The sequence below is a fragment of the Aphelocoma coerulescens genome, chromosome 3 (genome assembly GCF_041296385.1).
Source record: "Aphelocoma coerulescens isolate FSJ_1873_10779 chromosome 3, UR_Acoe_1.0, whole genome shotgun sequence".
In the NCBI taxonomy this organism is placed as follows: domain Eukaryota; kingdom Metazoa; phylum Chordata; class Aves; order Passeriformes; family Corvidae; genus Aphelocoma; species Aphelocoma coerulescens.
Window position 1 is genome coordinate 41798439 of NC_091016.1, and position 22478 is coordinate 41820916.

The following is a 22478-nucleotide window of genomic DNA, read 5'->3' on the forward strand; positions in this document are numbered from 1 at the left end:
CTCTCCCTGGCCATTTGCATTGATTCATCCTTTAAACAAACTACATTCTGAAATTTCTTTGCTCCCCTTATCTGCTGCTCCTTTCTTCTTCTCTTCCCCATGATTATGGTTTTCCTTTCCAGTAACTTTTCTGATTTTTCAGTAGAAAAAAAATACTGCCTCTTCGTCTTCTTCAGCCTTTATCTCTAACATCTCTTAGACTGTTTTCTAACTTAAATATCACAATTTTACTTTTTCAACACTGTTTGCATCTCTATCACGAGAAACTCTTTAATTGATCTCCTCCTGGGAAGTAACACCAAGTCTCCTCTCTCTGCTTCCTCAAGTCAAATTGACAATTTACTCAAACAAAGAAATAGGTATCTTCTGACTAAAATCAGACTCTTCCCAATTCTCCCCTCAGAGAATGCATTGTTGCTTATAGCTTCTCTGCACCTATTTCCTTCATGCCCCCTCTTTTTTCTCTTTCATCAGAGGTAAAATTGTAATTTATCTGTCTTTTTAAATGATTCTCCTCCCCTTTTTTCCCTTTCACCATGATTTCTGCCACTAAAATAGCTTTTGCAAAGCAATGTTCAGTTTCTGTCAAAGGAATCCAAAACTCCATAGATGTTTCACATGTCTCTATTTTTTAACAGGTAATTACTCACTTGAAATCACTTCCCAGCCCCATTTATGTTTAGGTTCTAACCAAACCCTTGTTTAGAATCTGTATGCCATCAATTCTTCCACCCTTTTCTTCTCAGCAAAATTCATACAGACACTGTGAATTCCCCAAAACTGTTCTCAAAACCATTCCAACTGAGTAACTATGGCACATTTTTTTCACAGCACGCAAGTTTTTGTAATGTCTGCTCGTGCATATACTCGCTTCTATTTTTTCATGTGTGTCCTTTAATTAGTGTGTAATAGCAGGCAGACTAATGAAAAGAGCTCAGGTAAGGGCTGCATAAGTCCTTACTTTGTAAATTCCAAGCATGAACGTACAAAAAAAAGAAGAAAGGATGCCCTGGTTACAAGACAAGGATACCAACTATTACTGCTTGAGTAAAAAAGAAAAACAAATAAACCAAGAACATCAGAACCAAACTGAGTCTTTTGTTTCTGGTAGGCAGATGACTAGGACTGAAATCCTTAACTGAGATAAAGCATGAACCCCTGAATGGTCTAACATCTTAATCCAAAAGAGATCCCCACTGTGAAAAAAAAAAAAAAGAAAAAAGAAAAAGAATCACTGCAGATGAAGTTATCATTGCAAAGAACACAGATCTTTCAAAAATCATCTAAAACCACCTGGAAATGCTATGTGAGAGACCGAGAAATCAACACTTCTTGTGTCAGAGAAAAATGCTGCTCTGGGAAATGTAGTGATTTAGTTCACTAACATCACTAGAAGATCACTATCTGTAAAATTCAAATTGAAATAGCTCTTGGCATAAGTGTAAGGTGAAACTAGAAACTGAATCTGAAACTAGAAGCTCAAACTGAAGATAGTAAGCACCAGAATATAAATACAGAGCTACTGCACATACACTGACAAAAAAAAATCTTGCAGCAATGAAGCTAGTCAAGAACATGTAGCCTATTTAAGAAATGTGGTATACACTGAAGAAGGTACTGCAAATTAACACTGCTGTTGCTGAACTTCTACTCATGTGTGATAGAGTATATTGGACAAGCCAGTAACATCAAAATTATACCCACAAAACAGCTGGCACGACTGGAGAGAATAGTAAGAATTTCTACCCATACACACAATACATGAAAATGACGACAGATAGAAGGTGGAGCACTTATGGGAGTGTGAGTTTATGGAAGTCATTGAGGACTATGCAGGTCAGTATCACTTTGGGGGACAACTCATAGATGTGATGGAAAGATACAAGAAAAACAACTAGGAAAGAACCAAAGAATTGAAGGTGATGGTGCTATGCAGACGTATGCAGAAAGCAACCAGCAAAACAGAAAATCCATTTCCTACATGGGAAAGGGATTGATCAGGTCATGGATAACTTAGGCACCAGACTTCAGATGTAAAACCTTTCTTTTTATTCTTTTGGAAAAGGCCGTTGAGATTGGAGGGGAGGAAGTAGGGAGGAATGGAAGACAGAAGTGGGCTGCTGAAGTGTTTTAATGGATTCCTAAACATATCAGCCCAGTGACAAGCATTCTCCCTGCGTATCGACAAAACAGGTACACTGAAGCCAAAAATGGTGCAAATATTGCTACAAACATCTGTCTTTTGGAAGAATTACCTATAATTAACCAGAGGCAATATACTTTCTTATTTATACTGGGTTTTCCTCTTCTTGTGACACATTTTCCTCTAAACATTAAATGCCACGGGCATTTCCTAAAACCCCAGGAAAGTGAATAAGGAAGATTTAATTCCTTCTGTTCTTTGTTTCATTCTTTCTTTAAATTGCTTTCTCCACCTTGACATTTTTCTCTCCCTCTCGGGTGATCCCAGAGGTAAGATTTATGTTTACAACTGATGGTTTATGATTAAGACATTGAACTTTGGTCACTGAATTAGTACTGTCTGTAGGTTCAGAAATCTGCCGGCCACGCACGAATCCCCAGGGGACCCCCCATAACCAGGGTGACGACTGGCGACGAATGCAGGCTGTAACCCTTAAGCAGTAGCATCCCCCAGTGGCCCTAGTTATCACTGCAGTGAACTTTTGGGGGTATTTTTAGGCGCTCTAACTATTAATGTAAATGTAAATTCAATTCAAGTCCCTCAGAACTAGCCAGTACTCAGAAGTCTGTTGAGCTCAGTGAAGAACCATATATATTTGATGAAACAATTTATTTCCAGTCATTGAATATATCACATGTGTATTGTAAAACACATAGTTGTAAAAGCAGGATTTTTTTTTTTTTTTAACACATTCAAAAAGGGGGAAAAGTCAGACCAAAAGAAAAGTCAAACTCTTTATTGGAAAGCCTTCTTGAAGAAGACAAAATAGGTTCAGAGTTTGTTCCAAGAATATTATGTTCTACAGCTATTTTTGGCTTTTTTACAAGGTCAGGACTCAAGAAAAGGATACTATAGCAACCATCAATTTTTAATCTGCCTTTTGATTGAAGTTCACATACTTAGAAAATACAGACCATCATGTACATTGACTTAGAATTCTAAATCAAAAATTCCTGCCTGATATTTCATTAACCCAATGAAAATTCAACCATGTTCTCAGAAAAAAAACCAAGAACATACCAGCCACTGTTCTTAAACCCAGCCCTTTGCAAAACAAGCCAAAATTGCACTCACTGGGACTGCTTTCCCTGTGTCCTAAATGAACTCAGTCACTGGCAAAAGGTGTAGTAATGGAGTACTGCAAAACGTCACTGGAAGGGACAGAGAATAGGAGGAGGCAGAAGGGCAGAGAAATGATGCACAGATAACACAAATATGGGGTGCTTGCACCTACCCAGCTCCCTCCCACTCCAGAAGCACAGCAGTCACATTGCACCAGCCCTGGATTTGTGCTGACTCAGTGGAGAGGGGATGGAGGGGGAAAGACGTGCAAGGCTGCTGGGTGAAGAGCCAGAGCAGCACTTCTGCAAAACACTTCTGTATGGGATGAAAAAAAGGAATTTTCCCTTGTTAATATTGGAACCCTCCAGTTACTTCTAATGCTGCAGCACTGGAAATGAAGGGTTGTTAATTAAAACAACCCATCTGAAAATCAGTGGGATTTCTACACTAGCTTGAAATTCAGCAGGGGATTATGAGCAGTGCAGAGCAGAAATCGATGAACGTTTTTGTTGTCTCTGTATCAGAATCTCACCAGACCAGACATCACATGACCCCAAAGAGGTGACATGGTGTTATCCAGCAGGTCAGTCCAGCAGGCCTGTGGTGTCACATAGTTCTTTTCCTCCTCTTACTCTTTTCACAATAGCTGAGGACATCTAGCAGAGTTTTATAACAGATGCATCCTTCCACTTTCTGGCAGCAGTGTAAAGCACTGAATACTTGAGACAAGGGGAAAAAATACCCCAAACCTAATCCCCAGAACATATGTGCCTTGTCAGTAATTTAAGGGCTAAATGCTGGGTCCTTCCTTTGAGGTAACCAAAGGCAAATCTGTCTTTCTCAGTATCTCTGAATCTGATCCTTCATGAGCAGCAGTCAGCCCAGTGTGTGAATGTGCTAACTGAGACATGACAAACCCGTGTAACACCTCTTGCTGATACTCTGTTATTCTGTGGTTAAGGCTCATGAGGGTTTTGAAAGGAAGTTTATTTTTGCAAGCTGCTGAGTGCTGACTATGACGTGGGGCAGCTTTCACTTAGGCAAATGTCTTAACTTTTGTTAAGGCTCTTGGACAGACAGGCTATTACTGTGGCATTTACAAGGAAAGCCATGCAGATACGCTTGGCTTAGACTATTCAGTGAAAGTACATGTCGAAGGTTTTAACAAAAAATGGATGGCTATGGCTCGGCACAAAAGGAGAAGGCAGCTTTTCGTCTTGGCAGACACTCCCTTTCTTTTTGCTAAAACCATTTCAGAGGTCCTGAACAACGCTCCTTATAGGTAACTATCGCTACCTAAAACACAGGGGCTGATATTCAGCATGACAAATCAGTTCTATGTAGTTCAAACATCTATCTCTGCCACTTACATGAAGTGGATGATTCCGAAAAAGACAGCAACCATCATAATGAAAACATACATTATGATACAATGTGTCACACAGCACTGAAAATTAATCTTGCTGCTAAAGAAATGAAAAATGCACAATAAACACATTACCCGAAATTAAAACCGGTTCTGACCAAATCTCCAGAGCCTTTAAAGTTGTAACAATGATTTCCTATTTATATGGACTGCACGAATTCTCAGGTGATTCCCTGTGGAGATCTGTATGAATACTTTTTCCAGAGCTGAGGAAAGGAAAATAGGTAGCTATAATGGAACTGCAGGAGCAGCCAAGCAGTAGATTGATTCAACAGGAGAAATTCAATGTATCCCAAAGGATTTCCTAGGATTTTCTCTCCTGCTGCTTAGGGCACAATTTGCTGTAATGAGAAACTGAAGATTTTGTTTCAGGTGTGTCAAAGCTTGTAGTGATGACTTGAAGGTATAACGAAAAAGAAAAAACTGAAAATCTCTCTTAAATAATGCTTTCGGGTGAGGAGAGAATAAGGACAAGCTCTACAAGGTGCAAAAAAAGTCAAATATCTAATGTAAATAATTACTACCTTAAGAGATACTAACTGGATGCACAGTCGAATCCTTTTCTTCATCTCCAAACTGCTGCATTAAACAGCTTGAAAACTATGGTACACTTCAGCAAGCAAAACAGAGAAAGCTTTATTAAATTATCTGGTAAATTTGCACTTGGTCTCACTGTAATCTCTGCTCTCAGAAATGTCTGCAGAAAAAAATGCTCCATTTTCAGTTGTGAAGAACTGAGTTAACAAGTTATAAAAAAACCAAGCCAACCTAAAACAAGTGAGCTTTGGGTTTTTTACTTAATAAGGGAATATTTAAACAGGCAGACTACTCTGTTCATCTGAAGTGTGCCACAAGGTAGAACACTTGCAGGAAGCATGTACTGCTGCAGTACTACACAAGCCCTGTTTAAAAGGTTAAGTGGGACATGCACAACGTGAATTTCAGCCTGAAGAAATGTGAAAATTTGTAGGCACTCATGTCCTCTTCTATGAAAAGGAATAGTCATTATGAACCCAGAGCTACTCCACAGCTGTGATGTACCATAGCCTATGCAGGTTTTATCAACAATCACTTTTTAGTGAAAGCTCTGGAACACTATGTTCTTCAAGTGAAGCCCTGAGTTTTATTCAGAAACAGGCTGCCATGTGGAATTTCCTCAGGTGAAATGCTGAATGCTGATGGCATCTCCATTTGATTAAGGAAAATATGTAACATCTGAAATGTTCATATTGACAGCAGAGCATATTGTTCAGCTCTAGCACACCCCTCACACTTCTCAACATCACATGTTGCACTGAAACATCATGTGGTGCGCACCAAGAGAAGAAACAGATGCTCTAAGAAATACCTCACCAAGAATGAATATTCGTGTGTGAATGGCATTATCTCTGGACACTCAGCACAGATTTACACTTAGTTACAAACAATGGAACTATTCAGAACCCAAAGATGTGAGTCTTAAAGCTTTTAGAGAAGCAGAAGCACCTGCCCTTTCTCTACTAGATGACCAAAGTTGCATTACAGCCCAGGTTCCAATCAATTTCAAGCCTTACCACATGATGTATGATCTCCTAGGCTATCCTTCCTTATCAACAAATGACCATCAGACTCAGAAACTCTCCCAGCACATAGCACAGGAGAAAGTACTGACCAGGTGAGAAGAGAAACAAGTATTTCACCACCTTGACCTCTTCCTAAGATAAGGACCAGGAGCTTTTTAATTTCCAGTTGAAATTGCATTTTGCAAGATTTTTTTATTCTTCCTGTAAATTCTATGCATAGAGTATATGGAGAATACACATTATTTAAACCAGCGACCTGTCCCTCACTTTCACCCTAAACACTGGTAACCTCGTGCCAATGGAGCCTGAAATTTGGCTTCTGACCAGGGATGTGGCAGCATCTGAACATGTGAAAAAGCAAGGAGATAATAACCAGCTTTTATTATTATAGTTCCTGTTATCCTTTTATTTGCTTTCAGCCTGACTGTGAAAGCAGAATGAGAGTTCTGCCTCATTCATTAACCTAGAAATCAATGCAAGATATACACAAGAAATAAAAACAGCAAGAAGCATCAAGATGAAGTGCAGTCTTCGCTTTTAATGAGACAGCCAGCTCTCCCCCATCTTTGAAAGCAGCTGAACCAATTACACCCCTTACCTGTATGGTTCCAGAGTCCTGCTGCCATAATACAATGCTTCTTCCCAAGATTCAAGGTTGATACAGGCATCCATGGCACAGTCAAGCATTTTCAGCTGATAGATATTTGTATCTGGTAGATGACCCTCGTTGCTGCTCAAGAGATTCTGGCATCTTGCCAGAACATGCTTCCATTCTGTTATTGGCCTTAGTTAAAGAAATATATTCAATCAAATAAAAATACAACTTCTAAATGCTATTTAGCAAGGAGTAAGAGCTACAAAGCATTAAAACAGAAAAGTTACCATCATTCCAGACTCTGCTACAATTCTTGAAAATACTTAAATAGAGAAGTGGTAGTTTAGGTAACTGTGCTTCATTTATATGTAGCAAAACATTTTCTAAAGAAGGCAGTATTTTAGCAATAAATGGTAAAAGAAAGAGGGCAAATTGCAAGGATATTTTAATACATAACAGAAATTCATATAACTTTTATTTAGGTACTGAAACATTATTCACTTAAGATACTATAGTTCTTAAAGCCAGGGGCAAGAGTCCATGGAAATGTGTCTTTAAAAAAGTCCCAGCACTAAAAAAAGATTTTATATGTGTGTGTGTGTGTGTGTGTGTGTGTGTATATATATATATACATATATAATGACTCATTCTTTTAAGTTGCTCAAAATTTTGTTTAGAATTCTCATGAAATTAGAACCTTTTCTTAAAATTAATTCATTTTCTTTCTCCTTGAACCAGTCATAAAGAGCACTGTGATTTTTTTTCATGTACAGCTGCATGTTTCATACATGAGAAAGAAAAGCATCACAGTTTTGATGTCTAACTGTAATTCAGGACTAATGATCTTGGCAGTAAATGAGATTTTCACCTTCAATGCTACAAGAAGATTTTTTTGTGAGCTCGGAATGGAGGAAAGATAACCTTGCTTTCACTTTTTTTGGATATTACTTAGCACACATCACTTTTCTCATTACATTCTACACTGATTTGACTTCTCTGTGGACCAGATTCTTCTCTCTCTGACCACACCTAATCTGAACCCCAATATCTGCATTTTTCAAATGAGTATTACCACCTCTGATTGCACCCCTGGGAGTCCCAGAACGCAAGCACTCTAAACACCAAAAAGATACCACTCACATAAGTAAGAAAAAATGAAATAAAGAAAAAATTAGACTTACAGTAAGAGAAGTAATAACATTGATTGTATTATAGCCCTTTCCACACAATCAGCTCAAGGAAGTTCAGCAGTTAGTTATCTTCACTAATTACTCCAAGTACTATTCACATTAATCCAGCAATGAATTTAAAGTGTACAATGACAAACCTGTGATGAAGTAATTAGTCCGTCTTGAACATGGGAATATTTACATACTTAAATTTAAGAATGTGACCGCCATGGGCCAGGATTTATAGCATGGCTGTTACAAGGCTAAACTAATTATTTGTGAATTGCTCTCATGCCCTTGGATTGAAAGAGCCATATAAGGGAAGGAATGTGTTATTATAAAATTGCACCTTAACCTTTATATCTTTGGCAAACATCCATGTATTCTTTACAACTGATTAAGGACAGAAAAACAGAAGAATGAGGGATGTTATTTCCACTTGATACAATTTTTGTAGAAAGTACAAACCACTGACTTTCTTGAAAGATTACCATTTTAGCTGATGCACAGTATGTCTGCTTTTACTTCTTATTATTCTGCTTTGTTCACTCACTATCATCTAATAGCAGATGCGCTATAAAACAAAACCTGTTTGGACCAAATTTGCAGGTATATAAAACTGCAAGCTAGAAAACCTGCCATCAGCTGCAAAAGTACCAAAGACCTGCCTGTCCTGCATCTGCCCAGGAGTAGAGGAGGACTGCCTCAAGCAGATCTAACAGTGGATTTAGCACTACAACACTGCATCAGTTACAATCAGTAGGTCAGACTGTGGTAGTCACCAACGTTCTCTACTGTAGAAACTGTTGGTTTAATTTGTTAAAAAAAATATATATATGCAGGAACTAATAACTGTGTGCCTCAGTCTGCCAGGAAGGTTTTCTACTCATTATTGGCAAGTGGAAAAAAGTCAAGTTCCCTCTTCAAGTACTGAACTCATCACCACATGTCAGTTAGCACTGGTATTGTGGTGCAGTAAATGTGGAAGTAAAGATGACACATTTCAAATAGCCCATGACTGAGAACAGAAGCTGAACAGACAACAAGAATAGATTTTTCCAACCAGTCCTGATATATTATATTACCATGCATTTGATTAATTTTTAATTATCAGTTAAATCAGTAATCTTAATTAAAGACACTTGCAAAATACATTAATGCAATTTTTCCTGCAATTAAATACAGGAGCATTAAATAGGACCAGTATTCTGACTGCATAGTTTCAGTATAAGAACTATTGCAACTTCAGGCTGCATATCTATAATTTAACATGCAGGTTGAATCATGGGCCCTGAAGATCTATTTCAGTACTGTCTGTTTCAATCCAGTGACTACAGAGGAACTTAAAACAGACTAGAAACTATGTGAAATTAAAGCAAGGTGAGATGAGTGTTTCCCCTTTGTTAAAAAATTAATCTCTCTGGATTAGAAAGAAACAAACTCAGTGTAATGGGTTGGGTTTTTTGTTACTGTGTAAATTGTGATCACTTGTTTCCAGCCTGGAATATAATTATGCAAACTTGTTTTTCATGCTGCCGAAAAGGAGTACTGGAAGATTAAATTCTTTCCAGCTTGAGAGAAAACCCATGTTTCTCAAAAAGGCAAGGCATCTTGCCACAATGGGCCAAATTCCCAGTCAGGGAAATTCCACCAAATAGACCAAGACAAGAAAGAGCTCAATAAACCCATACTATCCTAGTAAAAGTCTCAACCTCTCTTCTGTTCATCTTTTCTTGGTTGCTGCTGTTCACTAATTTCTTTAATTGGACTGAATATCTACATGACAGCCATTAGACTCCAGTTCTGTTTATTAGTGCAAGATAATTTCATTCAATTTGCTTAATTACCAATTATTATTATATATTATTAAATCTTATTTTAATGATGCTATAATGTCTGCTGTGAACCTGACTGTGATTATTTCCTTGTTATTGTCATTGATGTGCAAAGAATGAGAACCTGTAAATGTTCACACTGAGAGTAACAGAACAAAGAATTTAACAACATTCCAGATTAAGCTTTCTTTCATTTAGAAGTGGATTTATATGAAATGGTGGGCTGTGATAGCACAAATATAAAGAAGAGCCAAAATATCCCTTTATGTGCTTGGTAGTTACTATTCCTGCCATGAAGCAGTTCCATTCCAAGTAATCAGAGACTCTACTATTAATACAATTAAGAATATTACACATTTTAAACATCGAATGAATTAAAAAACATTACAATAAAAAGAATGTAAATGTAAGGAAATTAATCTCAAGAGAAACTGTGTACTAAGGGGCTCTTTTCACAGCTGAATGACAGACTGTAGCCTGTCACTGAAAGGATACCTTCTTTTGATTTTGGATATCTCACTTCATTTACAGCATCTTTGACTGCTTTCCAGGCATGGTCTTCACCGGCCAATTTCTCAGCATCCTGGTTAATGGAAACAAATGCATTTAATGAGAAAAACAGTAAAATGAGAATATGAAGTAATGATGAAAAATAGGGTAAAAGGATTTCACTGTTAAAACCTACTTGTGGAGACTGTATTGCAATTTTTTGTAAACACAAAAAACCCCATTTCACCTGGAATTCATACTCACTCTGTCTTCGTAAGTAAATGAGATGATATAAAGAAAAATGAATGCAAAGTTGGAAACATTAAACACTCAAATCAGATATTAAGTTTGCAACAAGGACTATGATCAAACAGAAAAAAAGAAATAATAGCATGTAATTTTTACTATCAAAATGCATTGAGGAGATCAAATTCTTTCAGAGACCTGCTCCCTAAGACTTCTCTTAAGCACACTGTAGGAAGAATTTAGCAAATAATTTTGATTAACTGCATGGTGATTATAAAGACAAACAGTGGGAGTCTACATTCATCCATTACAGTTATAAACATAAGGTTACAGGAGAAGTCTACAACTCAGAAAAAAGCTGAACTTTCATTTTATAACTCCTTAGTATTTCTTCCCTATTCCATCAGATTCTACGAACAGCTACATTTTCCCATCGCTTTGTCATAAAAAAAGCAAAAATGATTAATGGCTACAGCAGTAAAGAGAAAGTTTCCCATTTCAACTCTCTAGCAGTGACTAACTGAACCTTAGGCAAACCACTTGGAACAAATTTATTAAAGCATCTACAGACACAGTTAAGCATCTTGAGGGATTTCCAAAAGCATCTAGTTCTTCAATTTCCATTGCTACAGCACTTAAATACCTTTAAAAATCTGGCCTGTATTACACTACAGTTCATTACCTCTCTCCCCTTATAAAAGGCCCTACTACTTTGCAGAAGAGGTTTTTTAAGTGCAAAGTCTTTCAGGAGTGTTTTAAATACAGTTCTAAAAAGATCAGCCTTCAGCAGGGGTAGAGGCCTGCAGAGGAACAGAGAAAGTATGCTAAAATCTAACCAAGCACTTTGTAACCAACAGGTGCTCACCAGGAATCACAGAAGTACCTCCACTGAAGCCCATAATCTATAAATGCCTAGAATTGCACCATTTTCTTATTCCACTGCTGCACATTTGCCATAAATTCAGAAATATTTACAGTAAGAATCAGCAGTTTCACATTTAATTTGCAGTTTTGTCTTTCCATCTGCTTCATGAAGCAGCAGACCTCTGTGGATTCTTGGGATGATTAAATCAAGATTAAATCAAGGTTGTTCTCAGCTGCCCTACCCCTCTGTAGGGCCTTACAAGGAGGGCGGCCTGACCCCACTGCATTTTGAACATGAACTTCCCTTACAATCAGTTCTCTGATCAAAATGATCACCTGGAAATAATTTTGTGCAGAGATGAATTTGCCACCAAAAGGCACAAGGGGAATGTTAGGACAAACCCGCTCATATCACAGAAATTTTATCAGCACACTGAACCTGCCCAGCCCTCTTCCAGCTTTGCAGTAGATAGATACTGAATGTCTTAGTGCCAACGTAACCTCTACTGATTTTTAGGGGACTACATCTACTCCTGAACGCAGCCGGTTAACCTGCAAATCTCTCTAAAATGCCTTTGTGGACCAAGTGCTGCTCATTGACTGATCTAAAAAATAAATCCAGCCTATAAGATATTAATAATGACGTGAAATTTTCCATTTAAGGAGCTACCAAACCAGAAAAATTGTTTTAAGTTATCTTTTCTCACTGGCCCAAGTATCATTCAGAGTGTTTCTCTAACATGCTGTAAGCCTAGCAACCAAAACCTCAGAAATATGGGAATTGAGAGAGATTTACAAGTGAAAGAAGGAAAACAACTAAGCAGCAAGGCCAAAGACTGATGCATCATTAGGGCTCAATTTGCACACAGCAAGACTGATGGATGAATGACTAAAGTGTTCACTATGATGGGATTAATTTTTCGCTGTCTAGTGAAGCTTTTTGATTTGCTTACTGTTGTCTTCTAGCATTTCATTAACAACACAAAGCAGGGCAAGGTTGGGGTTTCCAGCCTTCAAACTAGTGCACAGGGTTAAGTCAACGCTGGCTTCATACCCAGGTAGAGAATAGAGAGTGTCTGTTGGACCAGTAATCTCCCAGCCCTCTCTGGGTTCATGGTCTTTATCCCTTTTGTATGAGAGTTTAGGATGGAGGGAGCTGGGCAGGATGCCCGGCTCTGGGAAGCATTTAAGTCACAGGTTTCAATGAGATGTTTTCTGTGTTCCCAAGATGAGGAATTTTAGGGATTGGCTGATGCAAGAATAAGCAAAGACATGGCTAGCTTGGCATTTTACACTTCTACTGTTCTTCATCAGATTTCCACACATGAAAGAAGTTGTGTCCTTTACTAAACGCTCTAGTTCAAGGCATGGAAGCTGCTTCCAAACAGGCAGCCAAGCAGGGGCTGCAAAATAATCAGGAGAGGTTGCCACTGGGAACACTGCCTTCTAGCCTAATAGCCTTTTCCCAAGTAAGCTGTTTCTCTCCTTTGGAAAACACCTTGAAAGTTATGGCCAAGTGGTACTATTAAGCCAGCTAAAAATACAAAGCCGCCTTGGAGTTGGAATTATGAAAATAATTGACATGATTAAAAGTTACACTGAATGGTTCAATTCAATCTAAGAGCATGGCAGCAATCTAACAGCTACAGGAGATACAGCTTTCCAGGGAGTAATACCCTTTCAAAGCATCTTTTTTCAGAACATGTTCCCAGTCAAACCTCCAGGTCTGCAGAGCTGCCAGCAATAGACAGGCCTTTTTAATTTATAGGAAAGAACACCAGCTGAAGAAAAAGAAGAGGCTTTGGAAAAAAAAAGCAAAAGCTAGCAACTTCTGCCTAATTATTTTCCTTATTTCTAACACTGACATTAACACAATGTTCTTCTCAGAACAACAAAATATTTTTGTCTTGGTCCAAAAAATAATCAGACCAGATAATCTAGTCACATGAAGGCATGACAACTTTATGATGGTTGAAACTGGCATGCTTTACAATTCAGCTTTTGCACATAGAGGTGTGCTGCAGAAAACAGAGCAGAAGTGTTGAAGGCTCTTGGGGAAAGCAGAAAAGGCAGAAAAGACAGAAAAGACACCTGCACCACACACTTTTCTATGACAAGAACACAACTTTGCAATACTCTTAAGACAGGTACAAGCCATTGGAGGCAGAAGTGTCACTAGATGTGCTAGCTGAACTGACAATCTAGGGAACAAGGAAAGACAAAATTGATCGCATGACTTATTTTGAGCAATTATTCCAGATGGGAGAGGGTTCTAGTACCTGCTTTCTCCTTACTCCAAGCATGTGCAGGGAGAAATTGTTCATTAAAAATGAGTTGAGATGCAATAACATTTCAATTCCAATTCTCTTTCCTTCCAATACTATGGCAGGTGCTGCTATAACATTCTTGATAAAACAGACCTGGAGATTCATCATTTTTACACTGGAGCTTTCTGAAAATCTCTGTGGACTACCTATCCCTTGGACTACTTATCCCTGACTGATCAGATCTCTGCTTCTAGTCCTCTAAATGAAAATTTCCAGTAATATTCAGTTCTTCTTCTAAAACAAGCTATGAGCTAAACTTGTCACACCTGAAACCTCTCAGCTTCACATCTTCTTGAATTTGGTTAGAGCACATAAAGCATGAAGGCCCATCTAAGCAATTTAGACAAAATTCTACCCTGGAAATCTGTTTGCCTCTTCAAAGTGTGCAAATGCAAAATATTCTGTAAAGCAAAATTTTCCTGCTATAAAGAATTACCTTTCTTTCCCTAAATTTCACTATTTTGAAATTTTGCTCTACAAAGGATTCAATAACAACATTAATTTTTAAAAATACTTTCTTGAACATCATAATTTCTATAGCTTCTAGATCAGAACGTTAGTTTGTTTTTTTTTCTTTCAGAATACTTTCGGCTTTTATGTCCAGTGATTCTTCAGACTTTTAAATTTGTAGATGCTCATTGCAACCTATGTTTCAGGAGAAACATGGAGAGCCAACATGATCAGCTGTGCCCAGTGCATCCTGTAAATGTTCATAAAAATCATCTGTCAAACACAATATAGCACTAAATGTCAATATTTGCTTTAAATATTACAGTCACAGTTTTGGTTCTATTTTGGTGACACTTGTAAAAATTAAGTTATAACCACTTGTAACAAAGCATTAACAAAAGAGAGAGAGATAAGAAAACTGGGGGATATCTGATGAGGACTGTAATTTGTTTGAAGATTGGTCAAATATAAAATGATCTGCAGTTCTGGCTTTAAGCGATAGGAAGTTTTATTGTAAAAGCATAATCTCCTGAAACAATACAGACATTAAACACCACAGAAATAAGCATTTGAAAATAATCACCTGTTCCATTCTCTAGTATTTCTTTCTAAGAATTCATTCTCTTCCTATCTCTTCTGCTGTTTGAGTGTCCTGAACACATTCCATCCTTAATGGAACTCTCCTTAGAAAGGAGTGTAATCTTCAAAGTACTGAAGAATGCTTCTCCTTCCTTCCTGTTCCTTCACACCACGCCTCTTCCCCTGGTTAGTCTTCTGTTTTTTATACTTCCTGTTCTTTGTCATCCCAGTATTTAAAATCCTGACATCTAAAAGATTCCCACATGGACAGCATGTCCTCTGAGAGAAGATATTTCTCTTACCAAAGCAAGAACATGCTAACCAGTAAACACCACTGCCCTCTCCCCAAAAGTCTCCCACAGCCCCAACACTGCTCTTCTGTTATGCACTGTAGCTACAAAACTCTCCTGAATATTGGAAAGATTGATTAAGGACTAGTTCTCCTTTCACGTTTACCTTGCAGTATAGAAATAAGACATGGATTTTTTGTTCTCTCTACAAAACTCATCTTTCTCCTTCTCAGAGATGGAGGTAGAGAAACAAGACCAACACTGTCCACAGAGAGGAAACCATGAAGCCCTCCTCACCTCCCTTCAGAGAAGGGAGAAGCGGTGACTGGAAACTCCAAATGGTGAGTAACCCCTATACCTCTTTTTCTCCTTCCCAGCATTCCTCCTATTTGAAGTATGTCCAAGGGCATCTTCATTATATGCCTATTTTCAGTATTCAAGTATCCAGTCCCACAAAGGCAGAAATAAGCAAAGCTTTGTAGGAGGTATTGGACTTCCGGCCTGCCCTGAGACAGGTGAAAAATAAGGACTAGTTTTCCCTGACCAGTATCTTCTCTTCTAAATACACAAATGGATTAAAAGAGTGCAATATAACCACCAGCAAATGTCAGTTTTTCAAAGGGTAAAAACCTATAAACCATAGTTCAAACAGAAATTAGGGGTCTAATATGAAATATTATTGGGTATGATATTTTTGAAAGACAGGAAAATCACAATAATAATAACACTTTCTTTTGAACACAAAATTTATTACATCATAATAATAATCCTGTGTGATAGCAGCAGATAAATCTGTTCTCTCTCTTTTGTGGAAGCTTTAACTTTTAAGCTTTCTGAACTGTATTATTTTAACATTTTAAAAGCTGTACCTAAACATTTCATAGAAATTGTTATCCATTGCTTACGATTTTCTTAATTTTTAAAAATTTCTAAAAATTTAAGCAACTACAGATGCGCATCTGAACAGAACAGAGGAGCTCAGACACATTTAAATTAGGGCATGACATTTTAGAACAGATCTCTGATACACTGTGCTCTGAAAGCATAAATAATGATTTTCTATTTCTGATTCTATTTGAAAGTGCAGGAGCTACCGAATATATGTTTCCAGTAAACTCAGTAACCCATTGTTTTATGCTGGACAGCATAGAAAAGCATTAAATGAGTAAAGACATTGCAGATCTTCTGAAGTTTCCCTTTCAGAAAGGTGAAGAAAAGTGTCAGTGAGAAAATGTGATATGCAAGCTGTGATATTGCAGCTATGCCAAATTTCTGACAGGAGTGCTTCAGAGCAAAGAGGGCACGAGGGCCTGCCGGGCAATCACAGGTGCAGGCAGCTACAGACACAGCAAAAGAAAGCACACTTGAGTGCTTTCCCAAAATATCTGAGGTCATCTTCTATGAAACATTTTCTGGATAAAGTTTAAACTCAGAACTGAAGAATTTTCATCTCTTATTGTGAAGGCTGTGGTTTACAGAAGCCTACAGCTTCAGCTGAAGATTCACTCACCTTCAGTCTTGTCAATTATTTCATTAAGAACTACAAGAATGTGAAATTATCAGTGCACACAGCCCTGTCATGATTCAAGATTTACATGTGATTTCTGAATTTTTAAAAGCTCCCTTGCCCTGCTCCATGAAAAATAATCCCAGGTCCACAAATGCCAGTTTAGCTATCCTTTGCAACCCACATAAGGTTGTCCTCACCAGAAGCCTTGTGTTTTCTGTCACACAGCTCTGAACAGGGTGGATGGGCCACATGCCAATTCCAAAGGTACTCTATTTGCAGACAAAAACAACTCTGTGGTCCCTGTAAGGCTTTTGCGAGGGGTTGAACTTCAAATTCTGAACAAATTGAATTTGTACTTTTTATTTTTGAATTTTCAGAGTAAAATAAGACACATTGGAGCTGGATGCCATATTGAATCTGTGCAGTACCTTGCTCAGTATTAGGCAGGCTGCATTCCCTCCCACAATCAATACCAGCTCTTCATGGATTACTGACTCCAGTGTCTGGAAGTGCGTAAGAACTGCACAGGCTAGTAACACTCTTAAATCATATAGATATTGGAAAATTTAGGAGTTTTTTCTCACCATTCATGTTTAAGTGCTCTATTTAGGCATTAAAATCAAGATGAAGGTTTCCCCAGACCCTGCATACAAGTAGTGCTAAAAGATAAGCACCTTCACAGGGCAGTACGAATAACCTTCGCTTAACATTATCCAGCTTAGTTACAACATTACTATATTTACTCAGAAATTTAAAAGTGACATCAAAACCAGCTGGGGGATATTTATTAAACTTAGATGCTTTTAATAAAGAGAAAATTAAGATCAGCAACTCTATTTTAAGAATTCAGTTTAATTTAATAAAATTAAATGGAACTAAGATAAATCTATCTGAGATTTAATTAAGACAAACTATAAGGTAAGAGGTGCAAACAGACAAACAATTCTTAATCGCTACAGCTGCAAGTCTGATATCTGTCAGGTTGATAATTCTGCACAGCACAAAATAGTAATTGCATTTTTGTCAGTCATACTCCATTCTTCTTCACTGTAATCCCATTTCAGCTATTCATTTCTGTGATTTTTTTTTTTAGACACACGTATTTTTAAACAGCCTTTTCAAAGATCTCTGTATTTCGTATGATACACAGGCAATCTCATAAATGTTTTTTATAGTGAAGAAAATTGACATCATTCTTTCTATTGACTCCCCTGTTATATGGATTCAAGGGTCACATTAACCTTCTTTGCCAGAGGAGAACACAATGTTTTCCATTGATGTTCAGACACCCAAGCTGAGATTTATTTGATCAAATGTAGATATTTGGGCCACCCTTCTATATGACAAAAATACACCCTCAGGGTACAATTTGTATTACCCTAAAGCAGGCTTCCAAAATATGTCAGGTGAATAACAGTCAAAGTGTGTTCATTCTTCTCCATTTTATCCATAAAGTCTAGGGCAACTAGCTCAGATGATGACATTTATCCTGTAGCTGTCTGAGATTTGGTGAAATAAATTGTAGCTATAGATCCCCCTTTCAGGTGTAGAGCATGTGCTCCACCCTTGCAGTGGTGGTGCATTATATTTCAATAGGTCTAATTTACCTGTAATTCCAGTTACTCTGTATTATTTACCTGTCCTCATAAAGGCTTATTATTCTCTCAGTCTTTGTCATCCATTAATTTTTCTGGCAATGCTTCTGCAATTACTTCCACTCCATTCATGAAAATGCTGTGTACTGTAAAAACAGGGTTATTACAGACACACTTTGGAATTATTTGGTAAGCATTATATATAACTGATTCCTATGGTGACAATATTTAAGTGCGTTGTCAGAACAATCTTTAGAGTGTATACTTATTTAGAGTGTGCATATATATAAATTCCTGTAGTAAGAGAAATACATCAAAAAAAGTTCAAAGTTTTCATTAGTCTCAAACATCAGAGCCCTACGGCACTTCTTTAATACCAATAATGCTCACAAACCTACTGTTGTTATTAGAGCTTTTCTGTTTTACATCCATTCTTTGTGATAAAAATCTCAACAAATAGTACTACAGACAGGATTTTCTCTCTGAAAAAAGAGTATAAAAGGATGCTATGCAAGGATGCTTGCAAGAAAGCAAGATAGTATCTAAAGACAGATCTGTCAAAATATAATCAATACACAGGGCTAAGGAGGTAAACTACATCATAGCATCTTGCTGCCTGGAGACTCCTCCAATGAGAGGCACATGTATTTAATGCATTCTGAAGTCATTTCAGTTAAGTGTTGGTCATTCTGGTTGCTGACCAAAAAATTTCCCATATATATTTTTAAACTAGGTCCCTTGCATACTGCTAGTCTTTTAGGAGTCATAACTGCCCAGGGGCTATCCTTGTGTCACACACAGCTCAGGCCCCTGGGGATGACTGACACTTTGCAGGCCCAAGATCTCAATGCCTACTCCCAGTCAGGATGATGGGAGTTGTATGAGCAAACAGGACAGAGCTTTGTGGCTGTAACAGCCCTGCCTTTATAAACCTCCCTGTGTCAGGAGCTTAGGGCTGACTGCACAATTCCCATCCAAGCTGCATAGGTTACAGACAGAAATAAAAATTGATTGGACAGTGGGAAGAGCAATAAATAAAAGTTCACTATTTATCAAGTCATAAAAGCCAGAAGTGAGGAAAAACAAAGAAAATTACTTACAGTTTAGCATGAATGAAATAGAGCCTTATGCCAGATCACCCAAAAATTCCCGTCACGTTTTTAATGTCATTGTAATTTCCATCATCAGTACAAAAATAAACCCTGTGTGTAGTTCATTTACCTGAGCAAGGATACTGATAGCCTAATCCCTAGCAACAGTGAAACTGGTATTTCACAGACTGTCTTAGACATTACACATTTGTTAAGGCAATCTCTAGGTCTTTCTTACCACACAAACTGACAGCTATAAGGGCAAATCTTCTTTATTCTTTAATTCTGCAACCTTTGGAGATATAGAGTGCCACTGAGTGCATTTAGTGGCTCAGAAGAGATCTGTAGGTCCAAAATCCTCAGAATTTTCAGTTATTCACAACGTATACTCCAATCCACATTCATCAGTTCATTGAAAAATGTACTTAAGTTCAAAAGTATATATAAATCCCATTAAAGTTAATATCTATGCAAATGACTAAATACTTCATTAAGTGTAGTTACTTGTGTATTGAAGTTCAATTTATGCTTCAGTGATCTGAAGAACTGGTGCCCATTGAATTATAGGCTCTCACTGAAGACATACTGACATTAATTTAGAAACTATTTTTGAACACTAATATCAAAACAATTTAATATCTTAATGCATGCTATATCTCATGATAAAATTGTAGCTATAGTAATTCTGTTTTTTTAATGTGTATTGCAACGCAAAAAAATAGTATCTACTTCAGCATATGCTTTCTGAATGAATGGGTGTGAAATACAGGAAGTTGATTGCTTAGAGAAGAACATGCAACATGATTAAGATCATTACATAGTTGATCCACCTACTCTACACCTTAAAATATTTGCTGGATCTCAAAAGTTAAAGTGGCAATTCCTAGAGCGCTGATAAAAACTGGTTGCCTAACTCACTAGTATGTTTCTTGACTATTCAGCATCACTACTCAAATCCACACTCTTGAGTCTCCAAGGTTTTTAAAGTTATGAATAAAAGAGGTTGAATTCATTTTTTACAGCTGCAGCTCCTTAAGAGAGTACAATACCTGGAGTTTCCTCCTTTAGAATTTTGCCAACACATTTGACTGCCAACTAGATGAATATTAGTTTAATATAATCAAAGAAGAGGTTTGCATATATTTTAAAAAGGTGCTGTATGGTATTTTAGTAATTTCAAGAACTTCTTCTTTGGAGAATTACTATTGACTACCTCCTAACTAACACGAATTTAAACCAGTAAAGGTTCTTCCAGGGTTTAAGGGAAGCAGCTAGAAACACTCCATAAGGCAAGTGAGTGCTTGAAACAGTTTCCAATACCTTTCTACTACTCTGTTGTTCTGATTCAATAATACAAACATTTTAGTCATTTTCAGAAAAAAATAGGAAAGATAGTGAAAAGGACATTCTCTAAAACGTCATAATGTCATGGAAACTATTAAAAGACCCTTGAATATTTCTCAGGGCTTTTATTTACTGTTTGGATTGCTACCATGCAGCTGGTGCCTGTTGGCTGCCAGTGCTAGAAGTCCTTACATGCCTCAGCGTTCAATGGTGATGGGCCAAGGTGACTCAAAGCAAGGAGAGGTAGCCTACATCACAAAACAAGTACTGAAATTTAGACATCTTGAATTACCTCAAAGCAACTGCTTACGGAACCTGATGCAACAACATAATGTGGTGATATATAATCTACATTGGATTTCCAATTTTCCAAAGCAGTTCACAGTACCAGTAAACTATTTGTCTATGTTCTGATAAGTACTCTCCTTTAAGTACTTCATTATTGCTTGAAAACAGACAAACTGTTCTAAAATATTTTTCCCAGTCAGAAGAATGAGTGCTGCCCTTCCAAAAAGCTACCTCAACCCTTTATTTTAACATTTCTTTTGCAGGTCAGGGTGTGGGACAGGGGAGAAACTGTTCACTTCATATGGACCCCCACCTTCATTAACCAAATACAGTGTAGTAGCAACAGAACTTCACAGTATCTTTATCCACTATACAAAATGCCTATAGATTCAAAGTACTGTATTATTAGACAGTAGCAGGAATCACACCTAAAGCTCTCCAAGCTCAGAAGTATTTCTTTTGTGCATGGGAATGATGCAAGCTTAACATAAAGTTATACACTAGAAATACTTTGAGAGCAAAAATTTTGTTGTCTAGATATTGTCAAAGGAAGTGCAGGAGCTTTAGTTTATATCCCACACTAAGACAAAGATTCATACCATAATCAATATGATGCAGCAACATATTTTTCTTAATGATGGTGTTCGGATAAATCTTGGGCAGAATTGTGATATGCTGTTTGACTACAGTCCCCAATTCAAATCACTGCTTATGGTATAATCAACAGCTTTCATCCAGTTCACTGAGCAATCCCATGGAAAGCAGCAGGACATCCTGCAGTGGGTCAAAAAAATTACACAATCCTCTGCTGTAACTCTTGCAGCTGGAATACATACAGCCTTTTAAAGCCTGCTGTCTTTTACACACAAAAAAGTTTCTCTTCATGTCTTAGAATAGAGCTCACAAATACAAAATTTACAACTACGGCTTTAGTTATTGCATTGTTGTGAGATTAATTAAATTAATGGCAAGAAGCTGATATGGCACATTGCTTATCATAGCAATATTTCAAGCCAAAGCATTTAGTCTGCAGTTTTACACTCTCAAACCCTTATAGGCTTCCTTGTTATTGAAATGAGCTCATTCTTGCTTTAATACACCTCAGAGGATATTAGTTAAGGACTGGAACTGATTTAAGCACTGAAGAGCGTGATTCTGTCTTTCTCCACCTATGGTGCTTCCTACAAATTCAGCCAGGATCTTAAACTTTGAGTTATTACACTGTCAAAAAGCAATTAGAATGAAGTCATGATACCTGATGCCACAGGGTCCTAAATCAGTCACTCAATCTCTGAAAAATAAAATTTGGCTTGCAAAAAGTGTCCAAAAGTTTAGAGGCAGCTGGCAGGAAAGCCATCTCTCTTAATTTAAATAAGCCTAGAGTGAAAGATGCACTTCCACAATGTGATATGGGAAATAGCAAATGTGAGTCTTTCTAGTAAGTGTCATACTAAGATATACTAAAGAATAACTCATCTTTTAACTGTTATTTATATAATGGGCATTTGAGTACCTAGTTTATGGAGGGAGATATGAAATAGGGCTTCACATTA

General features: G+C 37.4%; 1 protein-coding gene across 11 annotated transcripts in view; it reads right to left on the reverse strand.

Moving 5' to 3' along the window:
• Positions 1-22478, reverse strand: part of SMYD3 (SET and MYND domain containing 3) — a 399187-nt gene that overhangs the window by 39611 nt on the left and 337098 nt on the right. For all 11 annotated transcript variants that reach the window (XM_069009930.1, XM_069009940.1, XM_069009937.1 and 8 more), the window contains 2 exons: positions 10348-10435; positions 6852-7026 (listed from right to left, as the gene is read on the reverse strand). In XM_069009930.1, the coding sequence (XP_068866031.1) occupies positions 6852-7026; positions 10348-10435 (263 nt within the window). The remainder of the gene's footprint in view (positions 1-6851; positions 7027-10347; positions 10436-22478) is intronic.